The 21,298-nt window shown below is 42.5% G+C and overlaps 2 protein-coding genes across 2 annotated transcripts in view; both read right to left on the bottom strand.

Moving 5' to 3' along the window:
- LOC141052145 (NTPase KAP family P-loop domain-containing protein 1-like) overlaps nt 1–14,221 on the bottom strand; it is a 33,292-nt gene extending 19,071 nt beyond the window's left edge. Inside the window, exon 1 of the mRNA XM_073549378.1 lies at nt 10,304–14,221. The gene's annotated coding sequence lies outside the window, so the exon portion shown is untranslated. The remainder of the gene's footprint in view (nt 1–10,303) is intronic.
- A 135-nt stretch (nt 14,222–14,356) lies between these two features.
- On the bottom strand, nt 14,357–20,789 carry TBCB (tubulin folding cofactor B). The gene is made up of 6 exons (XM_073549379.1): nt 20,573–20,789; nt 19,311–19,454; nt 19,110–19,206; nt 17,941–18,132; nt 17,094–17,166; nt 14,357–15,367 (listed from the first exon to the last, which is right to left on the bottom strand). Exons 1-6 carry the CDS (start codon nt 20,687–20,689, stop codon nt 15,250–15,252), a joined length of 741 nt encoding a protein of 246 aa, XP_073405480.1. The 5' UTR covers nt 20,690–20,789; the 3' UTR covers nt 14,357–15,249.
- Between the last annotated feature and the right edge of the window lie 509 nt (nt 20,790–21,298).

Here is a 21,298-nt window from a genome sequence, read left to right on the forward strand (position 1 = left end):
CAAAAGGCAAAATATTTTCCGAAATAAATGACTGCAGCTCACAATAACAACAGGTGGTGCACAGACAATATGGCTCCAACTACGGAAGATTGTAATTTTTTTATAATACAAGCCAGAATCATAAATACATTATGTGAATGTGCTACATGGGTACAGAAAGATAGATAGATGGATAGATAATAGATGGATAGATACAGGGGGGGAAATAATTCTTTGATCCCTTGCTGATTTTATAAGTTTGCCCACTGACAAAGACATGAGCAGTCTATAGTTTTAAGGGTAGTTAATTTTAACATTGAGAGATAGAATATCAAAAATAAAATCCAGAAAATCACATTGTAAAAATTATATAAATTTGTATTTTGCAGTGAGAAATAAGTAATTGATCCCCTATCAGCCATTAAGAGTTCTGGCTCCTACAGACCAGTTAGACGCACATTAAGGTCATGGAGTGGCCTAGTCCTTCTCCAGACCTTAACCCATGGAAAACTTATGGAGGGAGTTGAAGCTCCCAGTTGCCAAGCGACAGCCTCAAAATCTTAATTATTTAGAGATGATCTGCAAAGAGGAGTGGACCAGAACTCCTCCTGACATGTGCGCAAACATCATCATCAACTACAAAAAATGTCTGACTGCTGTTCTTGCCAACAAGGGTTTTGCCACATAGTATTAAGTCTTGTTTGCCAGAGGGACCAAATACTTATTTCTCACTGAAAAATGCAAATAAATTTATATAATTTATACAATGTGATTTTTCTGGATTTTATTTTTGATATTCTATCTCTCAATGTTAAAATTAACCTATCCTTAATATTATAGACTGTTCATGCCTTTGTCAGTGGGCAAAATTACAAAATCAGCAAGGGATCAAATAATTGTTTTCCCCACTGTAATAGATAAATAATAGATGATAGATATAGTAGATAGATGATGCATAGATAATAGATATAGGAAAATCAAAAAAGTTAAAGCAGCACAGAAAATTGCAAATGGAGGTGCAAAGCCCCCCAGATAAGCACCAAACCTTACAGAAAGGCTCAGTTTGAGCCAAAACGTCACCGTGATGGGCTATTAAACAGCTCTTCTATTTTTTCACTTTGAATGGTGTGCTGCCTCCATTTTTGAATCTCTAGATGATAGATAGATTGATAGATAGATAAGAGATAGATACAGTGGGGGAAATAAGTATTCGATCTCTTGCTGATTTTGCAAGTTTGCCCACTGACAAAGACATGAACTAATAAATAATTAGAAATAAATGAAATTTTTTTTTTAGGATAGGTTAATTTTAACATTGAGAGATAGAATATCAAAAATAAAATCCAGAAAATCACATTGTATATATTATATAAATTTATTTGCATTTTGCAGTGAGAAATAAGCATTTGATCTCCCAGGCAAAAAAGACTTAATGCTTGGTGGCAAAACCCTTGTTGGCAAGCACAGCAGTCAGATGTTTTTTTGAGTTAATGATGAGGTTGTCGCTTGGCAACTCGGAGCTTCAACTCCCTCCATAAGTTTTCTATGGGATTAAGGTCTGGAGCCCTACTTAACAGTTACTGCAGAAAGCATTATCCTTCGTTTAGACCCCTCCTTTATGCTAAGGTGATCTCGGACTTTCATAGAGGTCAGGATATTGTGCTACCCTCATTCTGCCCAAATCCTTCCAATAAGAAGGAAGAAGCCTTTCACACTCTCGATGTTCGTAGAGTGGTTCTCTACTACCTCCAACAAGTCGAAGGTTGCAGAATTGACCGAACGTATTCATTTAGCCCTCTGGATGGAGAAAGGGCAAGAAGGCGGCTAAGAATACGATCGCCAATTGCATCAAAGTATCTGTCTTGCATATTTATCACAGAATTTATCTCCTCCTGCATCACTAGGAACCTTCCACGACAACACTAATTTCCCTCTCTATCTGATGTTCTAATTGGATGATTCCTGCATTTTGGTGGTAACTATTCATGCTAGTATGTCGGGAAAAACACTGGTGGTTGTAGGAAGGGGAGGGGTATTTAACCTCTTTGTGTTTCCTGTCCTCCATTAGGGCGGGGAGACATCCTCCGATACTGCTGTCATGGAAGGTTCCTAGAAACCAAATTACCGGTAAGACTAATTCTATTTTTGTCTCATCTGACCACAGCACCTTCTCCCAATGATTCACAGAATCATCCAGGTGTTCATTGGCAAACTTCAGACGGGCCTGCACATGTGCCTTCTTGATCTGGGGAACCTTACGGGCACTGCAAGATATTAAACCTTTATGGCGTAATGTGTTACCAATGGTTTTCTTGGTAACTGTGGTCCCAGCTGCCTTGAGATCATTAACAAGTTCCCCCTGTGTAGTTTTAGGCTGATTTCTCACCTTCCTCATGATCAAGGATACCCCACAAGGTGAGATTTTGCATGGTGCCCCAGATCGATGTCGATTGACAGTCATTTTGTATTTCTTCCATTTTCTTACTATTGAATTAACAGTTGTCTCCTTTTCACCTAGCATCTTACTTATGGTTTTGTAGCCCATTCCAGCTTTGTGCAGGTTTATGATCTTGTCCCTGACATCTTTATAAAGCTCTTTGGTCTTGCCCATGTTGTAGAGATTAGAGTCTGAATAATTGAGTTTGTGGACAGGAGTCTTTTTATAAAGGTGACTATGTAAAGCAGCTGTCTTTAATGCAGGTAACAAGTTGATTAGGAATGTCTAACTCAGAGGTCTCAAAAACGCGGCCCATGAGGCAGGCATCTGCGGTGCACATGTCTCTCCCTGAGGCAGGGGGAAGGCGCACATTCAGGAGCGGCGATGGCATTGGCTCTTCTGTGTGCACATACTGCACAGGACATGTGATGAGGTCATATGAGGGGGAGGAGTCAGGGGTCACATGATCAGGGGCCTCAGTGTATGCAGGATGCTGCTGTCTGTGCTGGTTGTCATGGTGCTGGATGAAGGTAAGTTTATGCGTGGGGTCAGGAGGGGGTTACAGGGTGGATGGAGCAGAGCCATGTGTGTACAGGGTGTACAGAGCGGAGCCGCGCGTGTGTACGAGGTGTACGGAGAGGAGCCGCGCGTGTGTACGAGGTGTACGGAGCGGAGCCGCGCGTGTGTACGAGGTGTACGGAGCGGAGCCGCGCGTGTGTACGAGGTGAGCGGAGAGGAGCCACTCGGGTACGAGGTGTGAGGAGAGGAGCAGTGTGTGCACGAGGTGTGAGAGGAGCCGCGTGTGCATGAGGTGTATGGAGCGGAGCCGCGTGTGTATGAGGTGTATTAAGTTTGAAAGGAATGCGGTCCCCCAGCTCAAATTTTTTTTTATGTGCGGCCCATTTACTCTGCCGTGTTTGAGACCCCTGGACTAACTGGTCTGTAAGAGCCAGAATGCTTAATGGTTGGTAGGGGATCAAAGACTTTTCTCACTGCAAAATAAAAATAAATTTATGTAAATTTGTACAATCTGATTTTCTGGATTTTAGTTTTGATATTCTATCTCTCAATGTTAAAATTAACCTACCCTTAAAATTATAGACTGTTCATGTCTTTGTCAGTGGGTAAACTTACAAAATCAGCAAGGGATCAAATACTTATTTCCCCCACTGTACAAGATAGATAGATAGATAGATAGATATAGGATAGATAGATTCTCATCATCACATAAACAGGATTTAGTACAGAAACTTTTGAGCAAATTGTAATAAATTACATTATAAAGGTGTATAACCTTCAGACACTTTTTGGTACAATATGGCATAATTAATAATGCAAATAATTTACAAAAAATATTTTTTTATAGGGAATTGTACAAAAAAGGTCAACATTTTCCCCTGTGACTGTATAACCACACACATACTTTCAGGCAGTTTCAGGACAGAAAAGCCGAGACCCAAGTATCATACACATACTGACCCTTCAGAGCTGATACTATTTCCAGTACTGACCTGAAGTTACAGTTTTCTATATTGCTCCCATTTCCTAATCTTTGGCATCAGCGCTCTACACCACGAATTGCCACACAACACCCGGCCGTTTCTGCTCTGTCCGGACACCCCCACAAGTGTCTTAGCGCTCAGGATAAACTGGAGGTGTTTGAAGTTGGAGCTGTTGTGTTTCGATAAAGTATGTAGATTGGGACTCGGGAAGAAAGAACACTCTTGCCCGTGCCAGTTTTCGGAGGCACTGGCCTCATTCAGACATCCATTTTTCACGTTTGTGCTGTAGCCATCATTTTCACAAATATGTACCCATATCTTTTTTCTTTATAATCTTTATTTTATTTTTATTTTTTTATATAGCGCTAACATATTCCATAGCGCTTTACAGTTTGCACACATTATCATCACTGTCCCCGATGGGGCTCACAATCTAAATTCCCTATCTGTATGTCTTTGGAATGTGGGAGGAAACCGGAGTACCAGGAGGAAACCCACGCAAACACAGGGAGAACATATAGTCTAGAGCTATTCACTTGTCCTTGGTTTTTTGTGGACCGTGTCCGAGCAAAAATCACAAAGATGTTTGTTTTTTTATCAGCATCCAGCACTGCGGAGACACCATCACATGTTTCTCTGCAGTGTTGGATGTTTATCTCCATGAGGTCATTCATCCTCATTTTTCAGTCTTTTACTAGGCATTGCTCCTACTAGCCAGTTTCCTACTCCACACTGATGAGGGGCAATACCCCGAAACAGCTGACTGTATATGGATACCATGTTTTGGCATAGGTGGTTTCCTTCATTGGAGACTGCCCTTCCCGTGGTTGTTCCTTCCCGGTGAAAGACCTGGCTAGTCATTGCTTGCGTTGAGAAACATGTGATGGTGTCTCCGCGGCTTATGTTTTTGCATGTTTTACATATTTCCCATAAGGGATGGGGGCATTGCTCTAGAATCACTGCGTTGAGAAACATGTGATGGTGTCTCCGCAGTGTTGGATGTTGATCTCCATGAGATCATTCATCCTCATTTTTCACAGTCTTTTACTAGGCATTGCTCCTACTGGCCAGTTTCCTACTCCACACTGATGAGGGGCAAATACCCCGAAACAGCTGTCTGTGGATGGATACCATGTTTTGGCATAGGTGGTTTCCTTCATTGGAGACTGCCCTTCCCGTGGTTGTTCCTTCCCGGGGAAAGACCTGGCTGGTCATTGCTTGCGTTGAGAAACGTGATGGTGTCTCCGCGGCTTGTGTTTTGCATGTTTTTTTATCAGCGTCAAAGGTCAAAATCAGCCACACAAGTTTTTGAGTCTTTGAAAGTCACATTGCCATCCGGGTGTAATCAGTGTGTGATCCATTGTTAAGTATGAGTTGGAAGGGTTATACTGTATTTAGAATGCCTTTTATATGACATAACTATCAGTGCCGGACTGGGGTGCCAAGGGCCAACCAGTAACCTTGACTCTGCAGTCAGCTACATGCAAATATCTCATGACCCTCATTCACAAATTTGCCTATGTTTCTATATAATAATAAACGGGGTGGTTTCTTAAATGAAGGCTGAGATGATGCTCTTTTCCATACATCGTGAATTAAATATATTGTGCCACCTACTTCTCATATAGGCGAAGAGGAAAGCCCATTCCTGCATGTGAGGCCCACTGGAGGATCCTCATGTTCTACAGTGGTCCAGTCCGAGCCTGATTACTAAACCAAATGTTGACTGCAGCTCACACATTACTGGAGGTCTTAGAGCCAAAACCCAATACTTACAAACAAAATTCCTACTTGTTTGAGTCTAGCAGGTCAGACCTCCATCTGTCAAAGCATCAAAACTGCATAAAAGTTTTAACGGATGCGGACAGATCATTACAAAACACGATGACACTTCTTGGGGTATTTGGGAAGGTCTCGGGTCTGGTTATTAACTGGGAGAAGTCTGCGCTCCTCCCATTGGACTCAAGCTCCTGCGATGTGGTAGGTGTGCCGGTTGCAACGTCCCTTCAATATTTGGGCATAAAAATATCCAATAAGCTGACAGACTATGAGAGTCTAAATCTTGTCCCGTTGTTGGACAGGATCAAACAGAAGGTTAAGGCCTGGGCAAAGTTACACCTCTCTGTAGTGGGAAGAGTGAATCTGTTGAAGATGGTAGTTATGCCGCAACTCTTATATGTCCTTCATAATTCCCCTGTCTGGCTTCCTCAGAACAGGTTTCATAAAATTAATATGATTTTTAGAGAGCTCGTTTGGCTGAAACAAGGCGCGAGAATTAAACTTGAACACTTGCAAAAACCTAAGGATGAGGGGGGACTTGCGTTGCCCAACCCATGGCTTTATTTTTTGTCTTCCCAGTGCCAGCATGTAGCAGGAGGGATGGAGGGCGAGTTGGCGGATTTGGTGGGAGGTCAGAAGATCCTTCAATTTCTAGTGGGACGGGGATCACTGGTGTCGAGTCTGGAGTCGGGTAGATTTCGATCCCTTGCATTCAGGTTTCCTACGGTGCTTCTAATGGTGAGAGTATGGGATAAGCTGAGGCAGCTGAGAGGAATACGCGGTCTTACAAAGTACTCCCCCATATGGGACAATCAGCATTTGCCATGTATGAAAACGCTCAGAGGCTTTGCTCACTGGAGGCGGATTGGCATATGGTGGGTGTCGCAGCTGGTGGAGGGAGGGGTTTTTAAAACTTTCGAGCAATTGGGACGGGAATTTCCCCTCCAACGCTCTATGTTTTATCAATATTTGCAGCTGCGTCACGCGTATATGGTGCAGAGCAAAAAAGTTGACCTAACCATACACCACGACGTCCTTATCCATAGGCTCAGTATGCAAGGGTCCACCAGAGGACTGATTTCAATGGTGTATGGTGGCTTACTTGGACAGGTCCTGTCAAGGCATCCCATTGGCGCACTGATAAAGTGGGAACAACAGCTGGGTACGATATCAGTGGAGCAGTGGGACTCGATTCTACAGATGATTCCCAGATTGTCTCTTAGTGAGCCTGGCCGCCTGTCTCAGCTATATGTCCTCTATAGGACATACAGGTCTCCCGAATGGTTGTTCAATAGAGGGTTGCGGTCGGATTCAAGGTGCCCCAAGTGCACGACAGATAATGCGGACATTTTACACATGATGTGGACATGTTCTTGCCTGCAGATATTTTGGATCGTGGTCCTTGGCCTTATACACTTGGTCACGGGACAGGATATTCCCAGGGACCCAATGATTTGTGTTCTGGGTTATGTTGATGAGGTGGGAGGGGATCAATATCTTAAAATTGCTGTGGCCAGAATGCTATTTGTGGCCCGAAAGCTGATAGCTTATCACTGGATTTCTGACAAAATCCCCTCAAGAAAAGAATATATTAATAGGTTGAACCAAATATTATATAGGGAAAAGTCTGTGTACCTTAGGAGAGGTGTGCCGCATATTTTTGGGAAAATATGGGAGGGATGGTTGAAGATTCCCAGCCTGGCTGCCTCGAATCTTCTGGATTAGTGGGTGGGCCCTGGAGGTGGTCTCCTGTCGGTTGTTACTTGCCTTTTCTCAAGTGATTTGGTTGTGTGATACAATTGGGTTTATTCGCTATGTACCAGTCCATGCCATCGGACAAAGGGAGGGGGGTGTTATGGGGGAAGGGAATGTTTGACAACATGTTGTAAGTTGTACATGCCTGTCATTTCCAAAACTTTTAATAAAAACTATCTGATTAAAAAAAAAACTGCATAAAAGTGAAAAAAATAAGTGGGACAACCCCATAAGTGCTCTGTGCATACTGCACCTGAGCTTTCCGCTGGTGGCGTATATTAGGGAGATTTCCTCTTTAATGTTTGTTCTCATAGTTTGCATTTGTCCATGTAAACAGAAACCAGTAAACTTACTATATCTTCAATCTTTCGAGACTACTCAGGTCTCTTCATCAGGCATTGACTAATACAAAATCTGAAGAGTCACATATTTATGCACAACACAGCACAGAAAAAAATGCAATAGATAAGACAAGTGACGTGAAGCAGAACTATTGCCTCTAGTAGTCACCTACAATCCAAATCTGGAAGTGCTAAGGGGAGCTGCACGGAATTTACAACCTTTACTACAAAAAGATGCCTGATTACAATCCATTTTTCCAGATCCCCCACTACTGTGCTTTAGGCAGCCCCCAAATCTAAGAAGCATCATTGTCAGAAGCTCCCTGTCCTCCCCAACAGCTGCAGGAACCTTTCCTTGCAACCATAAAAATGTAAAACCTGTCCATTTATAATCACCACGGACAAGATAAAGATCCCCAACTCACATCAGGACTACAAGATCCCAGGTACTCTCAGCTGCATCACATCTAATGGGGTGTACTTAATTATTTGTACTAAATGTCCAACTGGGGGTCTGTATGTGGGGGAGACATGGCAAAAACTGAGAACAAGGATGAATTCTCATCGTCACATAATAAGAGAAAAAAGAATGGATCTACCTGTGGCAAAACATTTTTGTATGCCTGATCACAGCACCATGGACATGAAATTACTGGTATTGAAAGGTAATTTTACATCTCAGAGAGACAGAAAAGTCTGGGAGTACAAACTCATAATGACCCTTGACACTCTCAATGCAGGAATGAATGTGTCGCATGGATTTATGTCTTTTTACATCAATTAAGGAATTTGCTCCTAAGACCTTATGGGGGCATCACAACACATTAGGAGACCCCAATCAGAGGACAATAAAACATCCTGACTCCTTATCTATGAACTGGTCCAATATTTATATTTATCCCCCTCCCATAATGATAGTTCTGCTTCACGTCACTTGTCTTATCTATTGCGTTATTTCTGTGCTGTGTTGTGTATAAATATGTGATTCTTCAGATTTTGTATTAGTCTATGCCCGATGAAGAGACCTGAGTAGTCTCGAAAGCTTGCAATGTGTTACCATCTTTTCAATAAGCCATTAAAAGGTATCAACCACTGAGGACTCTCAATTCTGAATATTCTTCTATCTACTGGCTAACACGGTACAAAGATATACATCTTCCCTGTATCTTCAATCAGCATTCTGCCCCTGTAAATCAACACCTCCTCCTACGTCCCTACAGGTGCATGCTCAGCTTTATGGGGGCCGTCGGGACAACAGATATCTAATTCGTACGGACAACTTAAAGAGGTTGTCCGATTAAAACACGTTATCAAATTAGCGCAAATTGATTTACACAAACTGAATTGGTAATCTGCGGCTATCAGATGGGAGACAAGACAACCGCTTCTTACCTGTTGGCATCCCCAGCTCTTCTTTTGGTAAGTGGCCTGGCACGATGTCATTATTGCGGCGTGACACACGTGACGTTACACCTGGTCGACTAATCAGAAGAAAAGCCGGGTATGCCATCAAGTAAGCGGAGGTTCTCAGAGCTGACGCTGGACATCCACAGATTACTGTCCGCGCCGCTGGACCGCAAGATAGGTGATAACTAGTGCTGGGATCTGCACCGATCATCAGACCAGGGAAGTTTTATTACAAACTGGAATGGCGGGTTAGATGCCTGACCTCGCTCCATTCATTCTTAATGGGACTGACGGAAAAAGCCAATTACAGCGCTTGGCGGCCTCTTAGGGAATGAATGGAGCGGTGTTCGAGCATGTGCGCTGCTGCTCCATTCTGTCCGTTTTTGTAAATTTTTATATACAATTCTAGAGTGTTGTTTAGGAAAAAAAAAAAATCTTTGCATTGGGCCATGCCACTGATATTCCTCCTGGAAATTAATGAATTAATTGAAAATGAGATATTCCTATAGTGACTCCTTGTGTCTGATTATCCTGTCATTGTCCTTGGTCAAGGGAAAATTACTTTGTTTATAACCATGGAACTATTTCCACTTTTCTCCTTCAGAAAGGAAAACTTTGGCCCTGATTACAACCCCTGGCACAAATTATGGAATCACCAGCCTTGGAGGATGTTCATTCAGTTGTTTAATTTTGTAGAAAAAAAAGCAGATCATAGACATGGCACAAAACTAAAGTCAATTCAAATGGCAACTTTCTGGCTTTAAGAAACACTAAAAGAAATCAAGAACAAAAAATGTGGTAGTCAGTAATGGTTACTTTTTTAAACCAAGCATAAGGAAAAAAATTGTATTTGCAGGGTTTTTTAAAAAGACTTTACTTTCCTGTCTTATATTCGCTGCTGTTTTTTTGTGTGTGTATAAAACTTTTCCACATGTAGAATTCAGGTTAAGGAATTTTTGCACAGACTTCTTTTTAAGGATCATTTTTAATATCCGAGTCCTACCCCTCTGCCAGTGCCCTAGGTGCCCCCCACACTACGGACTACATAACAGCTGCCTGTATACATATAGGAAAATCTCTCGGGAAGAGACCGCTGCACTTACCAGACTCACTGCCTTCATATATGCTTCTCCCGGTGTTTCGGAGTACGAGAAGCTGATTCCACGCCTGTTTGGAATAGTATTATGGAATAATAGATATGGCTTACACGGGAATAAGTCAACATGGGCCTGGCTTGGACTTTAAACTTACCAATTACATGATAAAGGGGCAACTGACATCTGACTAATACTACAATATACATTCCTGGGTGGAAATATAAAGCTGCTTTTTATTTCACCAGCAACAAAATGTACACCCAATAATGAAGAAATGACATCCGGAACAAAAAAAATGCCACATTTTTAACATTTAAAAACCTGCAGCATGCTTTGCATTTTTTAAAGTGGATCTGTTATCAGATTTCAAAATACAAACAGCATACATTATTAAATAGATCACTTAGACCTGATGAGATTGGCGTACTTACTTTGAAAATTCATGTCAAGATGGCTGTGTAATCCTGATATTAAGATGAGAATTTTAGGTCCAGCTACTCTTGAATACTATAGGATTAACTTTAAAAAAAAAATTAAAATTATAATGGCAGTGATACAATCATTAACATTAATTAAAAATCTCAAAAGTGTCTCATTCCCCATAATGAAACAAGGTACAAAGGTCAAATCAAAAGGAAAAGGGGGTCAAAGAGTGAGGAGCACTCAGCACAGTGAAAAACCAGGCTGACACAAGTAAATTATGCTGCAGATTTCAGTAAATGTATTCAGTGCTGTATTCACAGCCACACCGCTCAGTACCATGTTTTCCCTGCCGCTACTGCTTCTGCAAAGGAAGAGCTGCAGAAATCCATCTGTGTCGGTACTGTGCATGGGAGATATCATAGCAGGTCGTCTCCAGTCACCAATTGAGAGAATTGAAAATTAGAGAGAGGCGGCTGCAGAGGGGAAAAACTGGTGAAGAATGCAGGAATCAAGTCATAGAAGACCACGAACACACACTAAACTTATTCTGAAAAGTTACCTATAACGACATGAACACCTTAAATGCTCATTGAAAAATCATTAGGGATTTGTGAGCCTTGATCTCAGTCCTCTGGGGTGGGTTTAACACACCTAGATGGTGGTCAGCACAATGGGGAGAGCAGCACAGTCATGTATGCAGCAGCCATCGCTGTGTAGTAAATTCAAACAGTAACAAACTGTGGCTGCTCCCACCATTATGCCCTACACAGAAAACGAATGACTTTGATAAAGCTCTGCCCAAATCAACATGACCGAGCCGTAACTCGACCAGTGCAAACACGACAGCTGGGGACATGCACTGCTCTGTGTGTGCGGAGCCTATACACGCTGCCCCGAAATAGTAGTCCTGTGAATGATGGGTGTAACTGCTCCCGGTCAATGTGATCATGAGGGAAGCTCGTAAGAAATTATCAGATGCCTTCTACCTGGATCTAAATACTAAAATTATCTCCTCATGCAATGGATATAGCAAACATTTACGCCTGCAGAGACATAGATCTGTGGAGGTCCGGGTTTTGAGACCCCCACCTATCGCTCAGAAATTGCACTGATAGGAGGGCACACAGAGCGGGGTATGGATCCTATAGAAAGCTTAGGATAAGAAGCCTGCGCATGCTATTGTATCCATACTGGAAGCTGCGTGTGCGCTCCTGTACCCTGAACTGCGCCCTTTTTTTTTGGGGGGGGGGGGATTTGTCAGCACTAGGTGGGGGTCTTAGGACCTGCACCCCCCCACACACCGATCTGCTAGTAATTGCAATGGCAAAATGTTAAAAGTGTTTGATTAGTCTTTAAAAATAAAATTATCATACTTCCAAAAAATCATTTCTAAGCTCCCGCGGCTAGGTGTATCCCTTCTGCATGTCCAGAGATTATTGTAAAGTAAATCCAGTCTGTAGGGGAAGAAAGACTCAGGGATGGATTACAGGAAGCGAGAGCCGTATTCACCTCTCTGCTCCTACTCTTCTGTCAAACTTTATGCAAACTTAACAGAAAGGAAGTTCCAGTATCTATAGTGCTGGCAGAATGCTAATGAACAGGAACTGTCCACTGAAAGAGCCCTTAGTAAGTATCTGTATGGTCGCAATGTAACGCTGGTCTCACACTGATATTTGGAGTCTCTGGCGGCACTTTCATCATCATTACAAACCATTAAAATAGAGGCCATGGTATTACAGTAAACTGATGAAGTCATGGGTTATTTTTTGCACTCAGTTTTTTCAGACTTCTTTTTCCACGAGCCATAGCCCGATATGAGGACTTGTTTTTTGAGGGCTGAGTTGCCGTTTTGAAGAAAATCATTAGTCACCATATAATGTACTGAAAAAGGAGAAAAAAACCCACAATTCCACCATTCATTGTGTCAGTAATGACCTGCAAATATGATTCTCCAGGACGCTACGATTACAGGACTGCACCACTGAAATACTGATGCATCGCAATGAGATGGCTGAAGACCCCCATGAATTTCACACTGGGGCAATATGGTAAATTCTGCAGCTTCCTGAGAAGGTGGCATATAAAGGTAGACACTGTCCTGAAAAATTTGACAAGGTGTGGAAACTTTAATTTGGTTTTTCTTTGACTCACATTAGTCCCCAGGCGATGAGGAGCATTCTCTCATGATAAAGTATGTGATAGTCAGTGCCTGACATGGGGGGGGCTCAGGGTTTTGGTTGAGATATTAGGCCCATTGTATGATAACTTTGCCAGACAGCAATAATGAGCAATGAGAAATACTGTTTGTTCTATGACGTAACCTTGTTATATTGTATAATCTTCAATAAAACAAGTTTATTCAAATAATCTGACCATGAGTAAGGCATTTTGCCGAAACACGTCGGTCTGTTTTTATCTGCGATTCCTTCCGTGTCTACCTTCTTTGCTTTTGGACCTCTATGGAGATTTTATATAATGGAATAAATGGTAAGTTTTTGTTTTTTTAAATAAAACTTTTGACAATTTTTGGGATTTTTTCCTTTCCCTTATTGAAACCTATGTTGATCTTCACATGTCCGTGTGTCCGTCTGAACCACACGGAGACTTGTCCTTTTTCTACCAGCAGCACCGATGACAATGGCCAATACAAGCCTGTCTACAGGTCCGTGTAAAACACATACAGCACACGGATGACATCCGTGTGTCATCCATCAGCGGTACTTGTTTAACACTGAAAAGTACAGAAGCTTTGAAATTGATTTTTCTTAAGCCATACCTGAAAAACAGATTGCACGCTAATCCAAAATACTGATGACACTGGTAATCTATGGATGTGTGAAGGGGGCCTCAGGTTGTTTTTACATGTTCATGAAACCCGGCCTGTCGACTGCATCTCCTATCCTTTGACCCAAAAATGCCTACAAGACAGCTAGGTCACAATGGGAAGCCATACTCACTCCTGAAATTCACCCTTTACTGCCGCCTTGATGGACTCTGCCAGAAGCCACGAAGTCCTAGCCACCAGTCATTTGACCTTGTACCAATCAGTGGCCTTAGGAATGCGATAGAGACCGACAAAGCAGCCGATGCAATTTTTGGGGTAACCATGGCGTGTGAGCAGAAAACCCCTTAAACTGTATGGCAGAGGACTATAAACTCCTATACAGACGGCCACTGCAAGCAAAAAAAAAAAAAAAAACCAGCACGTGTTTGCCCACAGCTTTGATTTTTTGATTGGTGACGGATGCATTAATCACAGACCTCTGGTCTGAATTATATATCCCAGGTGTCCACAGGCCAAATAGACTGTAAAAGTCTGATGCAATCCCACAGACAACAATGATGCGGAAATCGGCCAGACGCACCAGCGGGCCGCCCACGATGGGGATGCATAGCCCTATTCCTAGGGTTTCCAGAACACAGCTCTCCGGTTTGCTGGAGTCAATGCAGGGAGACCTCCCACTGATTAGCAATTTATCCCCACCCCCAAGGATTTTGCACACAACCCTTTAGCTTTTTATCTCCCATCTAAATTACAGCAGAGAAAAAAAATCTCCAGCGCTCATTGGTAATATTCAGTATATACCACCATCTGGTTTCTCCATATGTTCCATCACATCCTTAAATGCAAAAAAAAAAAAAAAAATCAGCTTGCTTTATTTAACGGCCTCGGGATTTACACAAACTGTATGAAGAAAGCAGTTTTGCTTTGTAGCTTAGGGCAATGATAAAACAAAACACTGCTGCGTAAGTATAGAAAAAAAAAAAAAGGAGGGGGAAAAGAAAAATTATGTAGGGCTTAAAATGAGGTTAGAAAGAAAAGTGATCAGTAAAAATGGTGGAGAGCAGGAACGTGCAAGTGACAAATCCCCGGTATCTTGCAATGACAAAAGAAAAAAAAAATAAATTAGTCAAAACACATTCTAAACACTTGGTCATGGAGACGACACGACGGTCCAAACAATATTAGAGAAGTCACATAATAGCCTTATGTACAGTGAAGTCTGTGAGTGTCCGAGCTTTGGGATCAGATCGGTAGTCATTAATTTCATGGGCTACTTTATATTAAGAATCGGACATTCCATAGGAATTCTTCTCCAGAAAAGCTCCGGCTCTGGAGAATAGGCAGCAACAAGCCCATGGCATCTTGAATTTCATGCTACAAAACGTCCTGTTTGGCAGAGGGTCTATGAGGACTGGTGGTCCCCCATAGATATGTCCCATCAAATACCAGGTACAGGCATCCTATGTGTTGATCAGTTTTTTGATGCATTGATTCCCTTCTTGCCACATCGATCAATACATCAGCACTGTTAGGGGATCCGGAACCATAGCGCCAACGTTTTGAAAGCAAAAAAAAAAAAAACAGTAGAAAGTTCAAGCATTGGCTAAATGCTAAGGAAAAAAAAATCATAAAAAAAAAAAAAACTATGAGAGTCACGAGGTTATTACACTAAATGGAACATGGTGGTGAAGCTTGGAGTTTGTACATCGAGGAGGCACCGAGAAGTTAAAGTGTTGCTGGGCTGTCACATTTCGTCATCCAGACCGTAATCTTCTTCTGGGAAGTCGCCGACGACCACAAATTGGGGTTTGACGAACGCACCATACTTTGGAGAACAGGTGAAGTATCGCTTGCCCTCGACACTGGACAAAATAGTAATAAAAAATATATGAATATAAAATATCATAAAAAAGCCAATATCAACTAACGCCAGATGTAGTGAAATTACCTGATATTCTGGCAGGAATACAGAGGTGCCAGATTGTCAGATATTCCATGTCACAAATATATAGGTCATAAAAAGTAAATCTGTCACCAGGTTTTTGCTACCAAATCTGAGAGCAGCATAATGTAGTAGGGGCAGTCACCCTGATTCCAGTGATGTCACTTACTGGGCTGCTTGTTGTAGTTTTTATAAAAATCAGTTTTATTAGCAGGAGATTATCACTAGAGGACTAGTAAACCTGCTGCCATGTAGTCTGCCATATTCATGATCTCTGTATAACTCTACCCCCACTATTGATTGGCAGCTTTCTTCCTATGCACAGTGTACACAGAAAGCTGCCAATCAGTGGGGGGAAGGGGGTTATACTGAGCTTGGCATTCAGAGAAGTGGGAGATCTGCAGCAGAGAAAACGGTGATTTCATTAAAATTGCAGCAAGCAGAGTTAGTGACATCGTTGGAATCAGGGTCTCCGTCTCTATATTATGCAACACTCAGATGAGATGGCAGAAAACTGGTGACAGATTCCATTTAAATGCTCTTTGACAGATCACACAGATGGAGCTTGACAGGACATCTCCGGCTGGATGCAAGAACTGTGCACAGCTCCATACAAGTGGACAAGTCCTTTAAAAAGGTGGTAGGGATTACATCAAAACCTTGTAAATTTACCATAGAACCAAGAAATAGCAGATTATCAGGTACATTCCTCTTAATCTGGCAATGATTACAGGTAAAAGGCGGTTAAACTTATATTTTAGGGCCACAAAGAGCTCAGATTACAGGATTTTAACTGGAGATTGTCAGAACAAAAGCTATGGCAATGTAAAAACACACATAACCGACTTGTCTCCGTGGATGGCGGCACCCCCCGACTCCTCCCCAACAGATGATGGGGAAGGGGAAAAGGATTGGGCTTGTTGATTTTCAGCCCCGAAACCTGTCGTTTTCACTAGGAGATAAAGTGCCACCTAGTGTCTGGCAGCATATTAGTCCACTCCGAAATAGAATGAAGGCTCGACCAAGCCAAGATTATGAAGAAGGGGATAGACTCAGAGCGAGTTTACTGCTGACAACTATCTAAGATGTATGAGCATATTAAAAAAAAAAAAAAAGTCAGGGAGGGCAGATTTAGTTTCTGGATCAGGTCTCACTACCCTCAGGCCCATTTAGAGTAGCCGATAATCACGAACAAGAATTTGTTACAACGCTTGTTCCCGATTATTTGATGGGTGGACTGGATGGCTCATTATCCGGGATACTGGATCGCTATTGCTGACAACAACAATCGTTCCCGACAGCACATTTTCTTGTTTAAACAGGGGGACGTGATGTCGATAATTAGAATATTCGATGCGCACATTGTATTAACAATCGTTCTGCGTGGATAGAATTCTTGTGCGTCTGTATAAAAAGTACATTTAAAAGCAGTCAATCGACTTGTCAAAAATGGGCCATAACTCGCCCCTAAGTAAAATAAGGAAGGTTTCAGGTTTGGGTCCCCCTTTTTTTAAAAAAAAAAAAATATAATAATATTCTGAACTTTGCTTGACCTGCTCCAAGTAACTTCCAGTATATTTAGCAATGGATAAAAGAACACTGACCATTCAGCCCTGTCTTGGTTGTTAGGACAATGTGTCACTCACCTTCCATCATGTTTTCCTAGAGGCTCGTCATACTTTACACCAACCCAGACTCCAGGCTTAAAGTCTGTTAAACCTAAAAGACACAAATACAAATGTTGGAAGCAGAAGATCTACAAAGTTTTCCCATCACGATGACAGTCTAAATGGCTCATCTCATGGAAAAAAAAAAAACAAACAAAAAAAAAAAAAAACACCACAACCCCTGTCCATATGTTCCATTTTCTATCATTTAAATGGGTCCTTCTCTTTGACAATCCCTATTTGGGCCCAGTGACAAACTCATTGGAAAGTGTTGTCTTACATGGATCTACAGCATTTAGCTGCCACGTATCGGGGAATCTGGAAGCAAAGATAAACACGCACATTAGGCTGAAGATTCAGATTTTGGTGGGACCAGTTGTGTCTAATGTGCTTTTTACCTAAGTCGGAGAAGCAATCTAGCTTGTGACTAGTTTTCCCAGCAGTGTCATCATACAGGATATTACGCATTATACAGAGACTAATCAAATCAATAGGCTGTCCAAGTAGCACAGAAAAGGACAAGTCCTCCAAAGCGAGATGCTCTTTGTGACCGCTCCCCAACCACACTGTATAGGAGACCTCCTCCTCTATTAACTCTGAGTTTTCTACCAAATCATACGAGAATGGATTCTGGAGACCGGTCCACCTCTGTATGATCTGACTGTACGTGGGCGTCTTTCAGTTGGATTAATAAGGAACTGCACTCCAAAATGGACAGTGTTAAACCATGTGTATGCAGCATTCATGGGAGCCGAACACAAACGGCCATCTATACAACTAAAAGACAATGGAGTGGCGAAAACGACAAGTCAATAGTGTGACTCACCCACATACATAACGGTGCCTCGTTTAGTGGGCTGACCAACCACCCGCACCTCACATCGGGACCCAGGGGTGACTGCCTCTGCTGCCAGCTTCTCTTCCTCCAGTTTGCGTTGCTGTTCTGCAGCCTTTTCAGCTGCTTCTTCTTCATTGAATTTCCCCAATTTATTCTTCTTCAGGAAGGAACGTACCGAGTCTGCAGGAAGAGGATGAAATATTAAAGAAGAGCCACAAGCAGGTCAAAAGTGAACAGTTCTTGCTCTTCTTTTATTCCCGCTGCTACTCTGAATATCAGGGGTTTTTTTCTAAAAAATAATTAGTGATAGTATTTATGATATTTACGAACAGGCGTAACTCACAGGATCCTCTGGGGTGTGTCTCTAAACTGCTCTGCATAATTACCCTGGGAGCTCCGCCCATTTGCTAAAGACCAAGCTCCCATCCAGGGTGCTCGTCCAAATAACTAGACAGAAGTGTAATAAACATAGCAAACTTGACCGGTTTTTTTTCTTTCAGATTGCAAATAAATAAATATAGGAATTTTGTATAGTTGTACTCTTTCCTGACACCTGTGACCTTATTATTTTTCCTTCAATGGACCTATGCGAGGGCTTCGTTTTTTGAGCGGTATGTTAATGTTTTTAGTGATACCAATTTGAGGTACATGCGAGGTTTTCCTTGCATATTTGTTTTAGGAAGGTGACAAAAAAAAAAAAAAAAAAATGTGGTGTTTCAATTTTTTATCTCTTTATGATTATATCTAGCGTACAGGTTAACTTTATATTTTGACAGATCGATTTTTTAACAGATGCAACGATATCCAATATGGGGCAGTTTTTTAGAACTTTTTTTACATTAACTTTTAGTCCTCTTGGGGGTTTAACTTTCCTTTGTTTATACTGCAAGACTCTGATGATCAAAAGTAAAAAATCACGGTCTTCTGAGGCTGAACAGGAATATCAGGATGGCAGTAATGGGGGCCTTCATCATGCCCCCAGCTGTCAAAATAAACCATTAATGCCAAGCAATCAAGTTGCGGGGGAAGCCAGGGGTCACAATCACCAGCAACCGTTCCATTTAAACACTGATGTCTGATAATGACAGCCGCATCTAAATGACTAACAGCCACGACCAGGGCTCAGCTCTGGCTATTAGGTTAGTGCAAATACAAACCTGATCTTTTTTCATAGGCACCTTGTGACAACTCATATTTTTCCACCCTGGACAAGTCCTCGTACTCGCCGGCCCTAGCACCGCTCTTATCGATCACCTGGAGGGAAATATTTATTTTGTTAGTTTCAACGGAATATTCTCCCAGACCCTTCACAATATAGGTCCATCCCAACCACACACCCCTGAAATAAGGTTACTGACGTGTATCCTGCAGCCGTTATCCACGGGGTAGGAGCCCAGCAGTGCATCATCCTGATCCAGGTTCTGGATAAATGCATTATCGGCGCTGTATAACTGCAGGTCCATACATGATGCGGGAGACCCGACCACCAGCTCCAGCTTACACTGAAAAAAAAAAAAATAATTACAATATATGCACATACACACACACAAAGCATGTAAGTAGCTATCATTCAGAGCAGATGCATCAAGATATCAGTGGTCACTGCTGTACGATGCTATGCTGCTGCCAGACGTTGCTAACATCACGGGGATGAAGCAGGTTGTCACCAGCTGAAAAGTGGGCAGTGTTTGCTCTGATTCTATTCCCACTGCTTCCCGGAGCGGTCAGATTTTAGTTTTTTTCTTCAATCTGCCATACGATTCCCGAGATGTGGGCCTCTTTATGATCTTTTCCAAGCAGGTGAATATACAAATCAACTGGGTGTGGTGAAACACTTCGGTAGGAGTGTTCATTTCATGAGGACCACGCCCAGTTGGCTGAAAAGACTAGATAGGGAGGGGGGGGGGGGGGACAGATCTCAGGAACGAAGAGGCGTAAGAATAAAAAAAGAAATAAACACCAACGTCGGTGAACAGCGGCATTTTCAACAGGCAAAAATATGCCATATTTATGGCAAATAACAGGTTATTTTCTCCTATTTTAATCCCGCCGCTTCCCAGAGGGTTCACTTTTTCTTTTTAATCCGCCATATGGCTCTAGAGATATGGGTCTTTTAATTTAGCGCTAATTTTTATGGCTTTTCTTTTCCCACGGGGGCGTGGATCACAAGGTAATAATGCAGTTGCCTAGAGACACGCCCCCGAGGATCCTGAGACGCACCTCCACAGTAGTGACCAAGTAACGCAGCAGCACTAAATAAAAAATACGCCTGTCTCTGAAACTGTATGGTGGATCTAAAAAATATATTTTTTTTTAAAAAAAGTGTAGTATTTGGGAGCATGGAGGAAAAAGAAAAACCGGCCACCGCAGAAATGACAAATGCAAACTCGGCCGCCATCAGCAGCGCATCACCCAGGAGCCTGCATGTCACAGCTGGCCATGTGACTACACGGGATGGAGCCTCATCTATGGTCAGCCCTGGATGGCACCGACCTCTGCGATCAGCCCCAGCACCCACACATGGCAGCATTTATCCACACTGACTACAATCACCCTGGCAGCACCACTCCCACACCTGTCACGTGTTTCACCCCAGGCCACCATTTTTTTTCCTCCCAACCTTTAGTTCTGCCAAAGTGAGCCCTCTGTCCAGTCTCTTCTCTGCTGTGAACGTGTTAAGGCTGCTGCTGACCATTACGGTCACGACCGGGGCCGTCCTGACAATAACGGAGCTCATGGCTGAATCGACGTTCGCCGCTGCTTGCTGCGCCTCCAAATCCCCGTTTATGACCGAGACAAAAGAAACAGCCAATCAGAGAGCACATAGCTGCTCGAACAACCAATCATAAGAATCGATATAAAATCCACCATACCCAATAAGAAACGGAAGATGGCGTATGTATTGCAGCCAATCGCTGTCTGGTTCTTGTCAATGAAACCTATCACTTCTGAGATTTTTTCTTTTCATGGGGCTCGCCTTTAGATGAACCAATGGGAATACTCGCTGATTTTATGAAGGCAGAGTAACAAACCAATAGGAGTCTCAATGCCGCACAAACTTCAGCCAATCAGAAGAGAAAGGCGGGAACTTTCAGCCAATGGTATACTGGAACGCAGCTTATGAGACGCAAACGAGTATGGCGTTCTGCTTTGTGAACGTTAGCCCTTAGTAACCCATAGCAACTGATAAAAGGCCACGGTTTGCTGTTTGTCTACCCCATTAGCATGTATAGGGGGATCCGTGATAATAATGCTCACGCCCCAGCAATGCGAGATTTCTTGTGCAGAGTTGTTTCTTACATTAGCATCTTTCTGCTGAGCCACCATATTTTGATTGTGGCACCAA

The sequence above is a fragment of the Dendrobates tinctorius genome, unplaced genomic scaffold (genome assembly GCF_039654945.1).
Source record: "Dendrobates tinctorius isolate UK_male_01 unplaced genomic scaffold, ASM3965494v1 ptg000158l, whole genome shotgun sequence".
Classification (NCBI taxonomy): Eukaryota; Metazoa; Chordata; class Amphibia; order Anura; family Dendrobatidae; genus Dendrobates; species Dendrobates tinctorius.